The 15,308-nt window shown below is 38.9% G+C and overlaps 1 protein-coding gene across 7 annotated transcripts in view; it reads right to left on the minus strand.

The window, feature by feature from the left end:
- KIF13A (kinesin family member 13A) overlaps positions 1 to 15,308 on the minus strand; it is a 119,449-nt gene that overhangs the window by 39,324 nt on the left and 64,817 nt on the right. For all 7 annotated transcript variants that reach the window (XM_037380092.1, XM_037380087.1, XM_037380086.1 and 4 more), the window contains 9 exons: positions 14,840 to 14,927; positions 12,786 to 12,920; positions 12,166 to 12,278; positions 6,812 to 6,923; positions 6,209 to 6,421; positions 4,552 to 4,662; positions 3,259 to 3,393; positions 1,964 to 2,094; positions 99 to 185 (listed from right to left, as the gene is read on the minus strand). In XM_037380092.1, coding sequence (XP_037235989.1) covers positions 99 to 185; positions 1,964 to 2,094; positions 3,259 to 3,393; positions 4,552 to 4,662; positions 6,209 to 6,421; positions 6,812 to 6,923; positions 12,166 to 12,278; positions 12,786 to 12,920; positions 14,840 to 14,927 — 1,125 coding nt within the window. The remainder of the gene's footprint in view (positions 1 to 98; positions 186 to 1,963; positions 2,095 to 3,258; positions 3,394 to 4,551; positions 4,663 to 6,208; positions 6,422 to 6,811; positions 6,924 to 12,165; positions 12,279 to 12,785; positions 12,921 to 14,839; positions 14,928 to 15,308) is intronic.

Below are 15,308 nucleotides of genomic sequence, written 5' to 3' on the forward strand. Positions count from 1 at the left end.
AATTGAAATTCAGTTTCTAAAAAGTTTAGGCAGAACACTGGAAGAAAAAAAAAATAGGCTGAACATAAAGAGGCTGAAATGTAAATATCAACTATTACCTAAAAAAGTGGTTGTTTCCCCATAATATTCTATCTCCATGCCATAACTGAGTGACAGAACATACCAGTGCACCATTTACACAGGATCTGAAAGAAGAAAATACGACTTCAGTGAAATCCTAAAACTGAAAGGTTGAAAAGTAACTACAAGATCTAGTTTCTCCCATCTACAGACAGTGATTTGTATCACATGATGCACAAATCTGCTACGTTCTCATTAAAGAATCAGTGGGAAAGTTACTGGTCTGGTTACTACTGTCAGAATTAAACACAAAGCACCTTTCCCCTCTAGCTTTAGCTGGTACAACTCTTCAGTAAACAGACAAGGTTGCTTTTAGTTGCAGTTTTCTTTAAATGCCCTTTTCCTGAACTGGGTCACTGCCTGTTTCTTATAAACAGCCTGTAAACTTGGATACATGCAAATCCCACTGATAAAGCTCTCCAAGATACAAGCTAGTCAACACAGTGTTGTAAAACATACTGTTAACATACTCGGCATTCAGGCATACGAAGACCCTCAGATTCAAGTTCCATTCTTTCAACAAATGGAGTCTCTATTATTAACAAGGGTTTATTTTTGTGAACATCTGGTGTGCTGCTATATTTGCATGTAGGTTTCTTTGTATTCAAGTATCAATCACAAAATGGGAAAAATGGATGCGTATGTGAGCCACGAAGTGGAACATTTTATTTGAAAGAGGAAAAAAACCTTTTCAGATGCAGTGTTCTGAATTCAGCTGTGTCTCTCAAGTAAGTCAACACAAACACATAAGCATTTGATTTAAAACCAGATTTTTATTCATTTTTTTAGTGAAGTTCTGGTAACTAGATTTCTGTTGACACTATCATCTTAAAAAAAAGCCACTTAAGCATTGGAGATCAGGCATGAGTAAAACAAAATACGTTTTCTCCACTGACATGTGCCTTTGTTCTTGCCAGTCAATATGACCAATTTCCAGTACAGTAACTCTTATCAGCACAGGTCTGAATGCCATCTGGTTCAAATTTTGCACTGTAGGCTGCAGAAGAAAAATGCCAAGTGCTAAGAGGTATGTTACTGAAGGCAGAATGAAAGACATCAGGTTTTTTAAAAGGTGTCTCTCAAACTTTTGTTTCTCCTTCTAATTCTAATTTATACATTATTTAGATATTCAGATTTCAGAGAAGCAGCATGACTATTAACTAGGACAAAGGTACTGCTTATCACACACCACTGGCGATGAAGTGATGAAGACATTTACAATTCCATCCAGGAAGCCACAGTGCCCCCAAACTGAAAAATTATAAAATTACAGAAGTAGAAACAAAAGGAAAAATGTGACTGCATATTTACTAGATGCAACAGTAATTAAAGATTTAGAAAAGAATTTCAAGATCCTGAGATCTTTATAACACCTCTTTCTCACAAAATACTGAGCTTTACAGCAGGAACTACTCACGAGGCACAATTTATCCTCCCCCACCAAGCCACAGCCTACTACCCCACTGCACAGGTCAGGATAGCCAGCAGCATCTCGGGGATCTTATTACCACCCAGGATACAGCCAAGCAATGGCCCTTCATTCCTACCGAACACCTTCTTGCAATGGTTTATTCTCAGCCACACCACTGATAGCCTGCTATACTGCAGGGTGAGTGGGTGTCTACACGTGTAGGGAAATCTCAGTTGTATCACTAAATTTCACTTCTAAGTATCTTTTCATGTATTTAAGAATCTTAAACTTATGTTTAAGTCACCTATATTGAAGCTACTTATGGATCAGAACGAACATTCTTCTGACTATGCAGGATAAAAATGCATGCAAGTTATCTTCTGGTAAAGAAAAGCCAACACTCCCCTGGAAAGTGCTGCTGATCTTCCTTACCTTGCATTTTCTTTTGGTGTGAGTGTAACTTCTCCATCTAAAGCAATATCAATCTCACAGTGCTCTGGCTGGATTCCTATGCCAAAGAGCTGTATATCCTGAGAGGTATCTGCACCAACTCTTGTGTGATCCTAGAAAATAAGCTGTTACTAAGCAACAAGCAAACTATCATTGTTTATATAACTAAGAAAATATTGGCTAAAGCACTAAGACTGCACAATCTACGTGCTCTCTTTTGCTAAGCACTTCTGTAGAGCAGAAATGGTGCCACAGCAGATTTGAAGACTGTAAAGATCAGACACAAACTGTTCTTCTGCACTTTATCATCATATGATTTTAGATAAAGCAAAATAAAACAGTTGACAAGCAAATTCAAATTTTAAAATATTCTCTGACTATTCTTGCATACAAGCAATAACTACAAATTTATTATGAAAAAAACAAGCCGTGTCATATAGGCATGTATAATAGAGGTCAACATGGATAGTAGAACAAGGCGCACAGAGTTGGCTGCTTTTCAGAAAACAGTCGTAGCAACTCAACTAAACATACTAATCTCTACTGTAAATTCTGCTGATATGCTTTACTTTGCTGTTGTTAAGAGAAGTTGTGCTTTACTTGCTACTGTTCAAATGCAGAAGCCCTATCTCAGCCACTAAAGCAGAAAAGTAACTAGAAAAACAGACAGGATAGTTTTTTGTCTCTTACTGACAAGGAGCTCACATTTCCTTACAAACTTACTAGGTCTGTATTTGACAGTATTTCACTCTGATACGAGACTATGCTAAACAGAATGGTGTGAAAGCTAGTGGCATTAGGAAAATACATTTCTGTACATTTTTAACCAATTTTCCCCTCCCTTTCCCTTAAGCTTTTCTGTCATCAAAAACTATGTTTAGTCTTACTGATTACTACTAAACATCATCTTTCTATGATTAACTCATTGAGTATTTAAAGCAATCCTCAGTTCACTAACAAAAAGAAGCATCTGACATGAAGCTCTTGCTTCAAGTTGAGCGCAAAAGACAATTCCATTCACATCCTGTCTGGAAAAGCTAGAATTTTTCTCATCACTGGCACACACAGCACTTCTCCACTGTTGGCAATCAGGAGATAATCAGGAAAACAATGAAGCTGAACTGCACAGGGAGAACAAAAGCCTAGACAGTAGAAGGAAGCCTATCCTATTGTACTGCAACTAGTCTTAAAAGTATCTAAATAGACCCTGAATAAGCAATTGAGCCAAGAATTCAGAACAATAAACAAGCATTCCTTCATTCTGTTCACATTCTTACCTTTAAATAGTAAACCAAAAGCTCATTGAGCGCAGGATCCGCATTCAGGTTCACCAGGTAACACTTGTCATCCCCCACCTTGATACCTGAAGACTCAAGGGAAATCCCCATACTTTCTAGCTGTCTCTGCCTCTCCTGCAAGCACAAACCCAGGTTCATCTTGTCTGCGGCAATACGTAGAGACCAGTATAGCAAATAAATGAAAGCAGAACTAAAGCTGAACATGCACGTGCTGAGCATGCATTCTGTATATTGCTACCAGAAACAGAACTTAAGACATTGGTGAAGTACTGCATGTTTAACAGAATTTATTTTTACATACCAACAGTAAAAAGTTAGATCTAACCTTCAAACATGTGCTTGCCCAAAGTGGAACTTACTTACCTAAGCAGCCCTATTGATTTTATTAGGGCTACTTGTAACTAACACCATGATTTATGTTGTATAATCAGGCTTTGAATCTCTGTTAGTTAAAACCTTGTCTCAGTTGCAATTACAAGGATAATCATACTTATACATCATTTAGAAAATAGCATGCCACAGTTTAGGTTTATTCTTTTGTAGTATAATTATGAATACAGCTAAGGCATCTACTCAATCACACGTGTCTTTTGCTTTGCTTCAGTTTGGGGGTTAGGATTTTTTATTTGGCTCGTTGAGTTTGGTGTTTGGTTGGGGTTTTTTTTCTAATAAATTTAAACAGGGGTTGCACCAAAGCATGCCCTCTGAAACATTACGACTAGAAAGGGAAACCAACAATACTTGTTCTCCAAGCTATAGATCATGGAAATGATGGAAAACTGCACCAGAATTCAGAGGTCTTGTTTTAAGTACAGTAATGATAAATAACCATTAGTGAATGCATGTACACATTTTCGTACATATTTTCCTTCTCTGGTTAAAAAGTCACTAAAATAAAAAACAATTACTATCACCCAAAATTCTGATCCTTCTGGAATTCTTCATTTTCTTAGTCACTTCAAGGGAAAGATGTCCTAGACCCCACTGTGGTTTTATAAATAAATGAGCTGCCCAAATATATTTTGATGTTTTAATTTAAACTAAAATATTAACTTTTATCAATGATATAATGACACAAGCTATCATTATTCTAATGCAATTTAGACTTAAAAAGAACAAAAAAAAAACCCCAACCCAAAACCAGAAATGAAAGGACAAAAGTCCAGAGGAATTTTAAATAGCTGGTGGGAAAGACAGCATAGTCCACTAAAGCTCATGCAATTCACCTGACTTGCACTATCTGGGTTTTTCACCTCAAAATTTCTGAAATACCTGTGCAATTTCTTCTGTTTTCCTTAGCTTTTCTTCCCAGGTGACTGTTAGCTCTTTTATTAGTTTTTCAGATTCTTCCAATTTTTCCTTCAGTTCTGGTGCCTTCATGGCCTAAAAGATAGAAAATTAGCAAAACCCCTCAGCTGCTCTTCCCACTGCACGAGGCAACTGAACACAGCAACTGAACATGAAATTCAACAAGCAGAGATTTCAGCTGTATCCCCAGTTTATTCATGGCAAAAGATGAACAAGCAGGTCACTTGCAAAGGAAGAGGACAGAATCAACATATAATGGGCCCAAATCTGAGACAGCTGAAGATCAACAGCTCCAGAGGCTAATGGTACCAACAAAATCTCTGGGCTTGTCCACTTAAGCTTCAGTGTCTGTATAAAAGTATATGAGTATTTAAGAAATTTAAATCTTAGCTGCCTGAACTTCAACTGCAAAGTCGTTCTTCCAACAGTAGTTTCAAATACAAATTACTCTCAATATTTAGCCTTCTGTTCTATCTTGGTTTCGTAAATGTACCTAGAGTTGCATTAAAGCTTTCAGACTGACCCTGTTGGTGACCTTCAAAGGCAGGCATGCTCTGGAGCTAACACAGGCTTCTCGTTTCACAACAAGAAACAAAAGCAAAGAGCTCGAATTTGCCCAGTGCAAAGTAACAATTCAACAGGCTGGCCTGTAACTCTATAGAACTGCTTTTAACCGAAGGTATAATAGAACAAACTTTGTTAAAAATTAGTAAGACTTTGGACACCTTCCTACTGATTGTGTTCAGCCTCAGCCTGCCAACATAATTAACAACGTGCTATAGTAATATTTTCCGATTTAAAATATGGGATCAGAAGAGATCTTTATTAATGAAAAAAGTGAATGGCTCCTTTTTCTCAAAGCAGATTTTCCCATTTCAGCCTGTAAGGAACTGTTCGTAATAGGAACACTATTCCTTAAATGAACATGAAGTTTAACCACCACACTAATTTACCCTCAGACACGCTTCTGTTCTTTTTCCACCAGTATTTTGTGTCTTGCCTGAAAAGTTCAACAGTATTTTCCTACAGTGCAGTGCCTAATTTCTCCAGGTATTACCAAGTAAACTATCCTACCCTGATCCTTTACTCTCTGATGGAATGTATAAATCTAAGGTAAGTAGCAATCACACAGTGTTAACTGTTAAGGCAGTAAAGCAAACGGCAGATGGTTTCAGTGTTGCATTTTTGACAATTTCTTATAGATTTTCACAAATGTCAAGGACACATGTTTTGTGATCTAATACCAGATTTAAGGCTTTTCACACTTTTCCATTTGACATCATAAAATTATATAGTCCACTAATGCAAAAAAAAAAATCTGCTAATAAGTACACAATGAAGCTGTACTCTAGCTCTTATCTGTGCTGCATCAATTATTGCTTGACATGAAGTTCTTCAAGAACAGTCTATTGTGACAAGGGTCACCATCAGTACAATGCTGTCCCCGTTTAGAAGTTATTAAGAATAAGCAAACAGGTTGGATTTATTTCAGGAAACAAGGTTAATAAAAAAAAAAAGTGCAAGACTTCCTTTCCTCATTTTGTAAGAAAGCTAGTCTTCCAGCCAGCATTTGACATTTCCTTGGGAAACGCAGTTTACGTTGTACTGTGAATAATGTTACCTCAGCTTGGGAGAGCTGTTCTTTCAGTTTTTCAACTTCTTCACGTAATTCTCTGATGACCCGAGCATTTGGATCTTCATTCACCACTGCATGATTAACTATCCTTTTGGCTCTGTCTGCATATCTCAGAGTAGAGAGTGTTTCTTCATAGTTGTCTGCTGCTGGACTAATTGTGGCTATCATGGCAGTTTGGCTGTTTCCTCCCAAGTTGTCCTATAAAGTGCATCCACAGGAAGTTTGAGGGTTAAAAATTGCTCTGAGGCTACACAATGTCTTTAGAAAGATACTTAAAATACAAAGCTTAATATTCAGACACAAAAAGACACTCTGGATATAAACTAACCAGTATGATCCACAAACAGTTCCAGCCACCTCCACCAGCCTTGATACTGCTATAACTGATAATAGCCAAATAGGACTCTACATAGAATTAATACAAGATACACTTAGCTGTCCATATTATTTGGTGTAACTTATAGATATGTGAGCTCCTTAGCTCACTTCTTTAAAAAAAGAGAAGTCCACGTACACAGAGGTATGCTACAATGATCCTACAAACTATTAAGCTGCCATCTTGTGAATAAGGTGAACAGGAAATATTACCTTGAGAAGCCAAGTGAGTACAGAGTCTCTGTAAGGCACAAACTTGTTTTTCCCCTTCCCTGCTGCCTGGTCAGCAAGTGATGATATAACCAAACCCAGCGTTGAAAGGGATCTACAAAGGCAACAGAGTACAACAGCTTTAACACATATTCCAAACAGATTTAATAAAACACACACACAAAAAAAGATATTTGCTAAAGAGTTTAATTTTCGCTCCACAGAACTTCACGTCTGATTTTTAAAGTATCACAGAATAATTTAAGTTGGAAATGACCACAGGAAGTTGGCTAGCCCATTTCCCTGCTCCAAACAGGGCAATGTATTTATTACTTACACATTTGGAAGAAAAAAAATGGCTATCTACAGTGTTTTATCTAATCTGGTACTAAGACCAAGTTCCAGGAAAACTGAGACAAAGTTGAAATATTCAGGTATTTAAAATAGCTTTAGAAGTATATAAAGCAGACTGCTTCAGTACATGGAGAACCAGTGCCTTTGATCGGCCATCTAGGAACAATGTTTGAAGAGCACTGGCACAACAGACCACAACTGAACAACTCTCTAGCCATAAGGAGGTGTCCTCAAGACAAAGCCAGCTATGGCCCAGCAGAACTAGTCTGCCTGGTGAACAAGTAACTAACCAGCCATCACACAACAGAAGTCTCCTCATCAAAAGAGACTGACTAGGAGGTCTCCCCTGACAAATAGGTTGACTTACAACCGAGGTGCAGCCTCGCTAGCTTCTTGGGCAGGGAACAGACCAAACAATCGCCCAGTTACAAAAATGCCACACAAGCATGAAAAAGAAAAGCCCCCGAATTGCTTAGCAGCAAGCCACATTGCAAACGCCACTCTAGAATCGTGAAGAAAATACAGATAACTCATTCATTTGGGTATATGTCCCACTTGTAACAACAGGGGCAACTGTATCAGCAAACTGCGCAAAGTATATGTGTATTATATTATCCAATTGTTACATAAGCCTATATAAAATTTCAAGTGACACCAGCGCTCTTAGGGCGAGTATGTTTAAGATAATGAGCTAATTCAGGAGCTTGAGAATATGAAACAGATGCCTAAAGGGTTTTCAAACAGCGCTGAAGACCAAGTGCGTACCCATCCATCATACTCATGCCCAAATATCCAGCTACTCTCTGTAACTACCAAGGAAAACTCCAGCAGCGCTGCAATTAAATAGTCAAATAAATCTTTAATTGTACTGTTCCACTCCATCCTTTTGCATTTTCTTTTCAAAATAGTACTGCTTTACTACTCAGGCAGTGTTTCCACGGTATTTCTAACAGGGCCTTAGTGCCAAATGAAACTACCAGTGGTTCAGAAACAACATTTAGAAAACAACAAAAATGTTGCAGAAGATTATTTCAAGGAAGATATCTGAAGGTAAGGTAACAAGACCTATTACACGTGTCACAAAAGATGTCCCATACTGCATATAGCACAAAAGTGGTATGAAGATAGCATAGACCTGAAAGCAAAATAAAAAGAAATTTAAGGAGCAGCTAGGCAATCTGATGTCCGAAGAGAGTGTTCTGTTTTGTAAAACTGCCTGTAGGATAGCTTTCCAATTCACCTCTGAAAAATTCCCAGCAAAAAGGACAGTTTGGTTTAGTCTGTGACCTAAAGAAAAGCCCAACCTCTGAAAGCTTGCAGGGGGAGAGAGAATTGGTTCTTCCCTCCAGCCTCTGCTCTCCATGGACGGAGATGACAGTGTGCTAAAGGTGCACGAGTGAGCAGTAGGATGCTGTACACTCCTCCGCAGCAACCTCCTACCGCGTGACTGAAAAGCACCACCAGCACACTTCCAACCCAGTCCACCTCCAAGGAGCTTAAAGTTAAAAAAAACCCACCCTGGTCTGTTTTCCTCCAGCTCCTCTTTCCCCCTTTAAATGAGGGGAAATGTGAAAACCAAAGCCAAAAACTGAGGGAGGGGCAAGAAAAGGACAGTCAGAAAGGAGACAGCGAGGACAGGGACCTGAAAAAGTCTGTCACTGAAAACTATTTCACAACAGGGCTGCAATACCAATTTGAGTTACGGGCACTGTATTTCAATAAACAGGAAATTATAAGCTACAGTTTAACACCGCACAATTAAAAGATGTGGTAATATTTCTGCTCCTTGTAAATACTGATTTTATTTTAAGACTGTTAACATCTGCAATAAAAGCCAAACCGGAGTCATTTATGTGTTCTGCTTGAGATTTCGTAATACAAAGCTGTTTAGAAGAATTAAGGAAAGCAGTAAAAGAACTTGCTGCCCAACAAAATAATTAAAGGATTCATCAGCTGCTTTGCTTCATGCTGAATGATGCATCAGAGATCCGTCATTACTTTGGTCCCATCTCACACTACTTTATATAATGAATCATTAGATAAAGTGTATGTGTGTGTGTATATATATATATGGCACACAGCAGACTGAGACAGTTTAGAAGCAGCAGAGTGAACTTACGTGGTGCAAGAGCATGGGAAAATGCCATTTCTGCATGCTTTCTGCTCTCCCTGCCACTATTCCCCAGGCATGACCGGGCTGCCCTTGCTAGCGGTAGGAAGCCTGCACACTCCTACCACTTGCCTGAGTCAGCCAGGTTCACAGGGAACTTAAATGACACCCATTCAAGCTACTCCTGTACAATTTACAACCAAATTCTTCACTGAGGAGAATCCACCTTTCTATTATTTAACTCTGGATACAAAAAAAATCTAAAAATCGGCTTGGAGCCAGACTCATCCCAACTCATTCCTTCCCCCCACCTGCCGCCCCGCTACATTTTAAAGGCTTCCCTTTGCATTCTCAAGTTAAAATGACAACAGCTATGATTTTACTATTGAGAGTTAAAATTGCAGCCCGCTCACAGAAAGAATTCTTCTTAGCCACTAATTGAGAGGCTGTTTATTCTGCTTCCTCCTCCTATTGTATTCTAGAAGTTCTTTGACTACACCACGGAGTCGGTAAGCACCCGCGCTTCTACGCTCGCTACGGGAACTAGCACATCCTGGGGAAAAACAAGCACACACAGCTTTCCTGTGAGGTACGGCAAGTCCCCCAAAACCCGTGAGCATAAAGTGCAGACACCCAGCACCTTCACCCAGGCAACACTGCATCAGCTCTGAGAAAAACCAGAAGCAACCTTTACTAAACTTTATGAAGATGTTAACAAAATGACACAACTCTCCGTTGTTTCAGTAAGTGGGAGAGAAATCCAACAACTCCCCTCTGCAACATGCTGTCCCGAGATAGGAAAGAGTGTTTACAACAGGATGAGTTGTGGGACCAAGGTGGCAGCTACCAAAGCCCGAGCCAGGTTTCATTAGAAATAAACAGCACAGAAACCTGTAGAGACTGTCTGAATGCTACACTACACTTTTGGTACGCACAGCTGAGTGTACATTTTCCCTGTGTTGTAAATACATAAACAGGTACACTATTTCCATATTCTTCTTCAAGGTAATAAACATAGCACAAGCTGCAAATTTCTTTGCCTGTTAATTTCAGCAGCTCCATTCTTGTTCTCATTAAACATAGCACATGCTAACAATACATGTTATTGCTTTTTAATAAAAGAATAAAAAAATAATTTAAAAAGCAAAAGGAGTTGATATGGTAAGGTATATGGCTTAAGTACATTGTATTACTCCAGAAAAGATCATAGAACAATTTGTGTTGAAAGAGACCTCAAAGAGCCACGGGCAGGGACACTTCCCACCAGCCCAGGCTGCTCCCAGCCCCGTCCAGCCTGGCCTTGGGCACTGCCAGGGATGGGGCGCCCACAGCTGCTCTGGGCAGCCTGGGCCAGTGCCTCCCCATTCACGGTGAACAAAATTATTGCCTTTCCCTAAAAAGTAAGGTGCACCACACCCAAAAGATGACTGTACACAATGTTCTCTGAAGAACTAGTCTGATAAAACATCTATACCAATGTTGAGGCTTCCGGTAAAAGTCAGTCCTCATCAAAGCTCCAAGTAACAGCAAAAATCTAACAGAAAGCACCAAGCACAGCACTAAGAATTCTCATTTGCCTACCAGTTCCAAAAGAGATTTTGAACAGAGAATGCTTAAGCAATACAGATTACACCATATAACAATTTAATTGATGAGAAAATGTAGAGCTGTCCACCTTCCTTTTTAAAGTATCTTTTACAGAAAAGTTTGGTGCTTGCATCTGAAATCCTGTATTGTCAAAGAGGTTCAGCATGGGCAAAACAACCTTCTCCTACAGCATCAGCATCACAGAAGTTTAACACTGAGTAAACGTCCTAATGGAAAAAAAAAAAGGAAGTCTTTCTGTATCTATAGCTACACTTGTAATTTGTTAATAGCTGTTGGGAAAGTTGGCATTTGAATTCTTCCCCAAGAATTAGAAAGAAACATTTAATTTCACCTTTGTCTATGCAAAATACAAGTACAGTTTCTAGTAAAACCAATCTGAATTTTAACTAGTAACCTGCAGGTAAAGGTACAACACCTCCCATTAGGCAAACAGAACCACATCATTTTGTTTCACGAGGACTATACCAGCGTGGCTACCAATATGATGCATTAAACACAAAGTAGATTAGAAATTAAGCTAAAAAGAGCAAACATGTTTTAACTCCAAAAAGGGGTAATTTGAAATCACTTTATGTATGAATGCTGTTCAAACACACTTTGTGCTGTCATCGTTAACTTAAAACACCAAAACATTTTGTAACATTTTAAAATTAAATTGAAAAAGCAGTAGCTTTTACTGTAACAGCTGAACTCTTTCTTTCCCAGGAAAATTAGTATATTTAAGACAGCAGTAATAGTGTGCTGAATTCTTGCTTTTGGGAAATAACACAGTAATTACGGTAAAAAAGTGCCTTGAAACTTGTCATTGCTTGAGTACAAATGCCCAAGGCAATGCTAAACTAACACAGCTTCATTCTGATTTGGTTTTCTTAAACTGTGAATTATACCCTTACACATTTTAATACATGTTGGAACAAGGCCATTCAACTCTGCAACTCTGCATTCTTCCTTAAGCAAATGATGAGACAAACACATGAGCCTGGGGACAGGGTGTATAAATGAATCACAAAAGGTTCATTCTTAATTAAAGAGCGCTGCTGTCGCTTTTTCTAGATAAAATTCATACAACCCTCATTGAGTCAAGTATGAATCAAGTTCCCTATGTCAATGCAATGAAGCACATGGTGTCTAGCACAGAGCAGCCGAAAGAGCCATACTGGACTGTTTCTGATGAGCTCTATCATTTGAACTGACTTCTGACAAGCACACCAAGAGAGGAGGCCATGGAAACAACAGTGATTCTTAAAAGATTAAGCTTTGCAACCTGCGTATGCCCATGTCTTACTTGTTTATGTTGCTGCCTTCCTTTAGGCGTTCTCCTGCAGCTCCTGTTTTGGACACTCTCTCGCTCCCAGCCAAATCCACCAAGCTGACCTTGCTGACCTTCTCTCCAGAATTCTGCAGATGGGACATGAGAGAACAACAGCTAAGAAACACAAAGCACAAAGCGCTAACATGCGTGATGCTGGCACCATGAAACACTGTTCATAATAATGTGGGTTAAAGTATCAAATTAAAGATATGAAAGAAGGAATTTTCAGAGTTTTCATAGTCCTTTAAGAGTCACTCATATTTTTATAGTAGAGGGCTGAAGCTGTGTGGCAGCATCAATAACCTTACTAGCAGAGTAGGCCATTAAAACATACCAACTTCAGCACCAGTTAGGACGTAAAACCTAAGGTAGGTTTCATGGTGACAATATAATCTTAAAAAGTTAGCCACTGCTTTATCTGGTGGGCCTCCTCACTCTCCCAGGGTTCTCTCAATCTTACGGTCTTGCCAATATTACTTTGGACCCCACGGCATTAAAGGTGAAGCACAGCTATACAGATTAATGTATATGTAAGAGGAAGGAAGGAGACGAATTTACCACAATTTCATAAATGAATCAACAGAAATACATACACCAGAATGCAGGTCATAAAGTGTCTGAGTCACTATAATATTGAACACAGCATGAGAGCGGCTGCTTTCTTCATTCATGTTGGTTGCAGCAACTGTTCGTGATTTGTTTCCCTCAGACATCAGTGACTCAATATCCTAGAGCAAAAAGAAGAGTGAAAAGTGATGCTAGGATAAAAGCAAGTATTGTGCTTGCTGAACAAAATCCCCATCTAGATGGAAGGGTGTGTGTATGTGTGGGAGAGAGGAAGAAGGGAAGGTAGTAATGAGAAAATTCTTTGCACATTTTGAGATGCACTGATGCAGAGGGTGTGCAATTCCACAGCACAATGTTAAATCACACCTTAAATAAGTTAAATAAGTACTGTGCTTAAAAGCCCAGCAACTACAGTCAATGCACCTTCTCCTTATCTGTTACTGAAATATGCTGGCAACACACACACATTACAAATCATACTGTTTAATGACAGTAATCAGGTCAGCACAGATCTACTTACACAAATGAACACAATGCATCTCTTTACTGAACTGCGCTGTTACCATCTTCATTTAATTGGCTCAAAAGGTTACCTCACTTAGAGCCTGTACCTTCCTGCATATGTAAAAAGCAAGACTATGCCGAGTCTGACATGTGCGCTTGCTGAGTCTTCCAAGACAGTTTCATAAAATTCATCAGCCAAAAACTAGGTATGAACAAAATTTCCTAGAATTTGAACAAAGAAGGTGTGCTTTCAAATTCACCATAAAAGCTGCAAAAGCAGTTTTTATAACTTTATAATATACACAGATGCTTCAGAAAAACACTCATAAGAAAGTAAAACATTCCCACATAATACTACACAATGAATTATTTTTTTTAAAACATTTCCAAATCAGCTTCCTCATAAAAAGAGAGGCCTACGCCATTCATACAACTGCACTGCTTCAATTACTTCCATTGTAGCTACAGTAATTCAGTAATTCAGTGGCTTCTACAGTACTGATTTATTTGAAAGTATTTTGGTAACTCAAGTGGGCCAGATGCTGTCACGACTTCAATTATAAATTACATAAGCTATGTTGCACATCCTCATGCAATACACCTTGTCCTGGTTTCAGCTGGAATAGAGTTAGTATCCTTCTTGGTAGCTGGTGCAGTGCTGTGTTTTGGCTTTGGTGTGAGAATAATGTTGATAGCACACTGATGTTTTCAGTTGTTACCAGGTAATGTTTATACTAAGTCAAGGACTTTCCAGTTTCTCAGGCCCTGCCAGCGAGAGGGCTGGAGGGGCACAAGGAGTTGGGAGGGGACACAGCCAGGACAGCTGACCTGAAGCAGCCAAGGAGGTAGTCCATACCACGGGACATCATGCTGGGTATATAAACTGGGGGGGTTGGCCAGGCTGTGCCGATCGTTGCTCAGGGACCGGCTGGGCACCAGTCAGCAGGTGAGCAGTTGTACTGTGCATCACTTGTTTTCTTTTCTCCCTTCCCTTTGGATTTCATTCCTCTCCCCTTCTCCTTCCTTTTCATTGTAATTGTTGTAATTATTAGTATTGTTGGTTTTAATTTATTTTATTTATTAATTTTTTCTTATCTCAACCCTCGAGTTTTACATTCCTTCCTGATTCTCCTCCCCCTCCCTCGGGGGGACAGCGGGGGTGACAAAGCAGCTGCATGGTACCAGCTGGGGTTAAACCACAACACACCTGTATGAAATAGAAGGTTTTATTCAACAACAAAAATCAAAGTAATTCATGCTGGAAGACTTTATTCTTATTTTGGAAGCCTCATATCTCCTGTGTCAAGGAAACATTGTGTTCTTGGTGTATACTATATGCATTGAAAACTGCAGAATAGGTACCACTATTATATTTTTAACCAACATCAAGGCAAAGCCAATGCTTTTACGCGAAATAAATCCTCCTGAAGCAGTAGAAAAGACCTTTGCAATTGCCAGAGATCATAAACACTGAAGAACCAAAATGTCTGGATAGACACTAGTTTATCTCTTATAAGATGCCTATTGCTTATGTACACAGATGTTATTTACGAAGTTGTCATTGGTTTAGATTTACCTCAAAGTTTGTAACAGCCAGCTGAGACAGGCCATCTACATACGGTCCCAACACTTTGTGCTCTCGAACCTTAAGGGACTGCCGACTCCTATGGAACAAAGTAGACTTTATGCACAATCCACTAGTGTGAACTTTATCAAAACCCAAAAATTATACTATGAAATGATAAGAATCTTCTATATAGCAGAAGTCAGTTTATGTCTTTTAATTGTAACAGGAGGCAAAAAGTCTTCCAGATTTTTTTTTATGTCAAATTAAAAATAGACTCAAATTAATCTAACCGGTTTTAATCTACATACATGAACTGTTCCTAATGCATCCTTCCACCCCAGTATTTGTGGCTGGAACAAAAGGCTGAAAAGAATGTTGACAAAAAAGGAAACCAAAAATTCTTCCTTCCTCTCCCCAGCAATTTGCTAAAGCTTCAATTCTTTTCACATTTTTCCACACTTTATTGATACGCATCAAG

This window comes from Falco rusticolus, chromosome 3 (genome assembly GCF_015220075.1).
Source record: "Falco rusticolus isolate bFalRus1 chromosome 3, bFalRus1.pri, whole genome shotgun sequence".
NCBI lineage: Eukaryota > Metazoa > Chordata > Aves > Falconiformes > Falconidae > Falco > Falco rusticolus.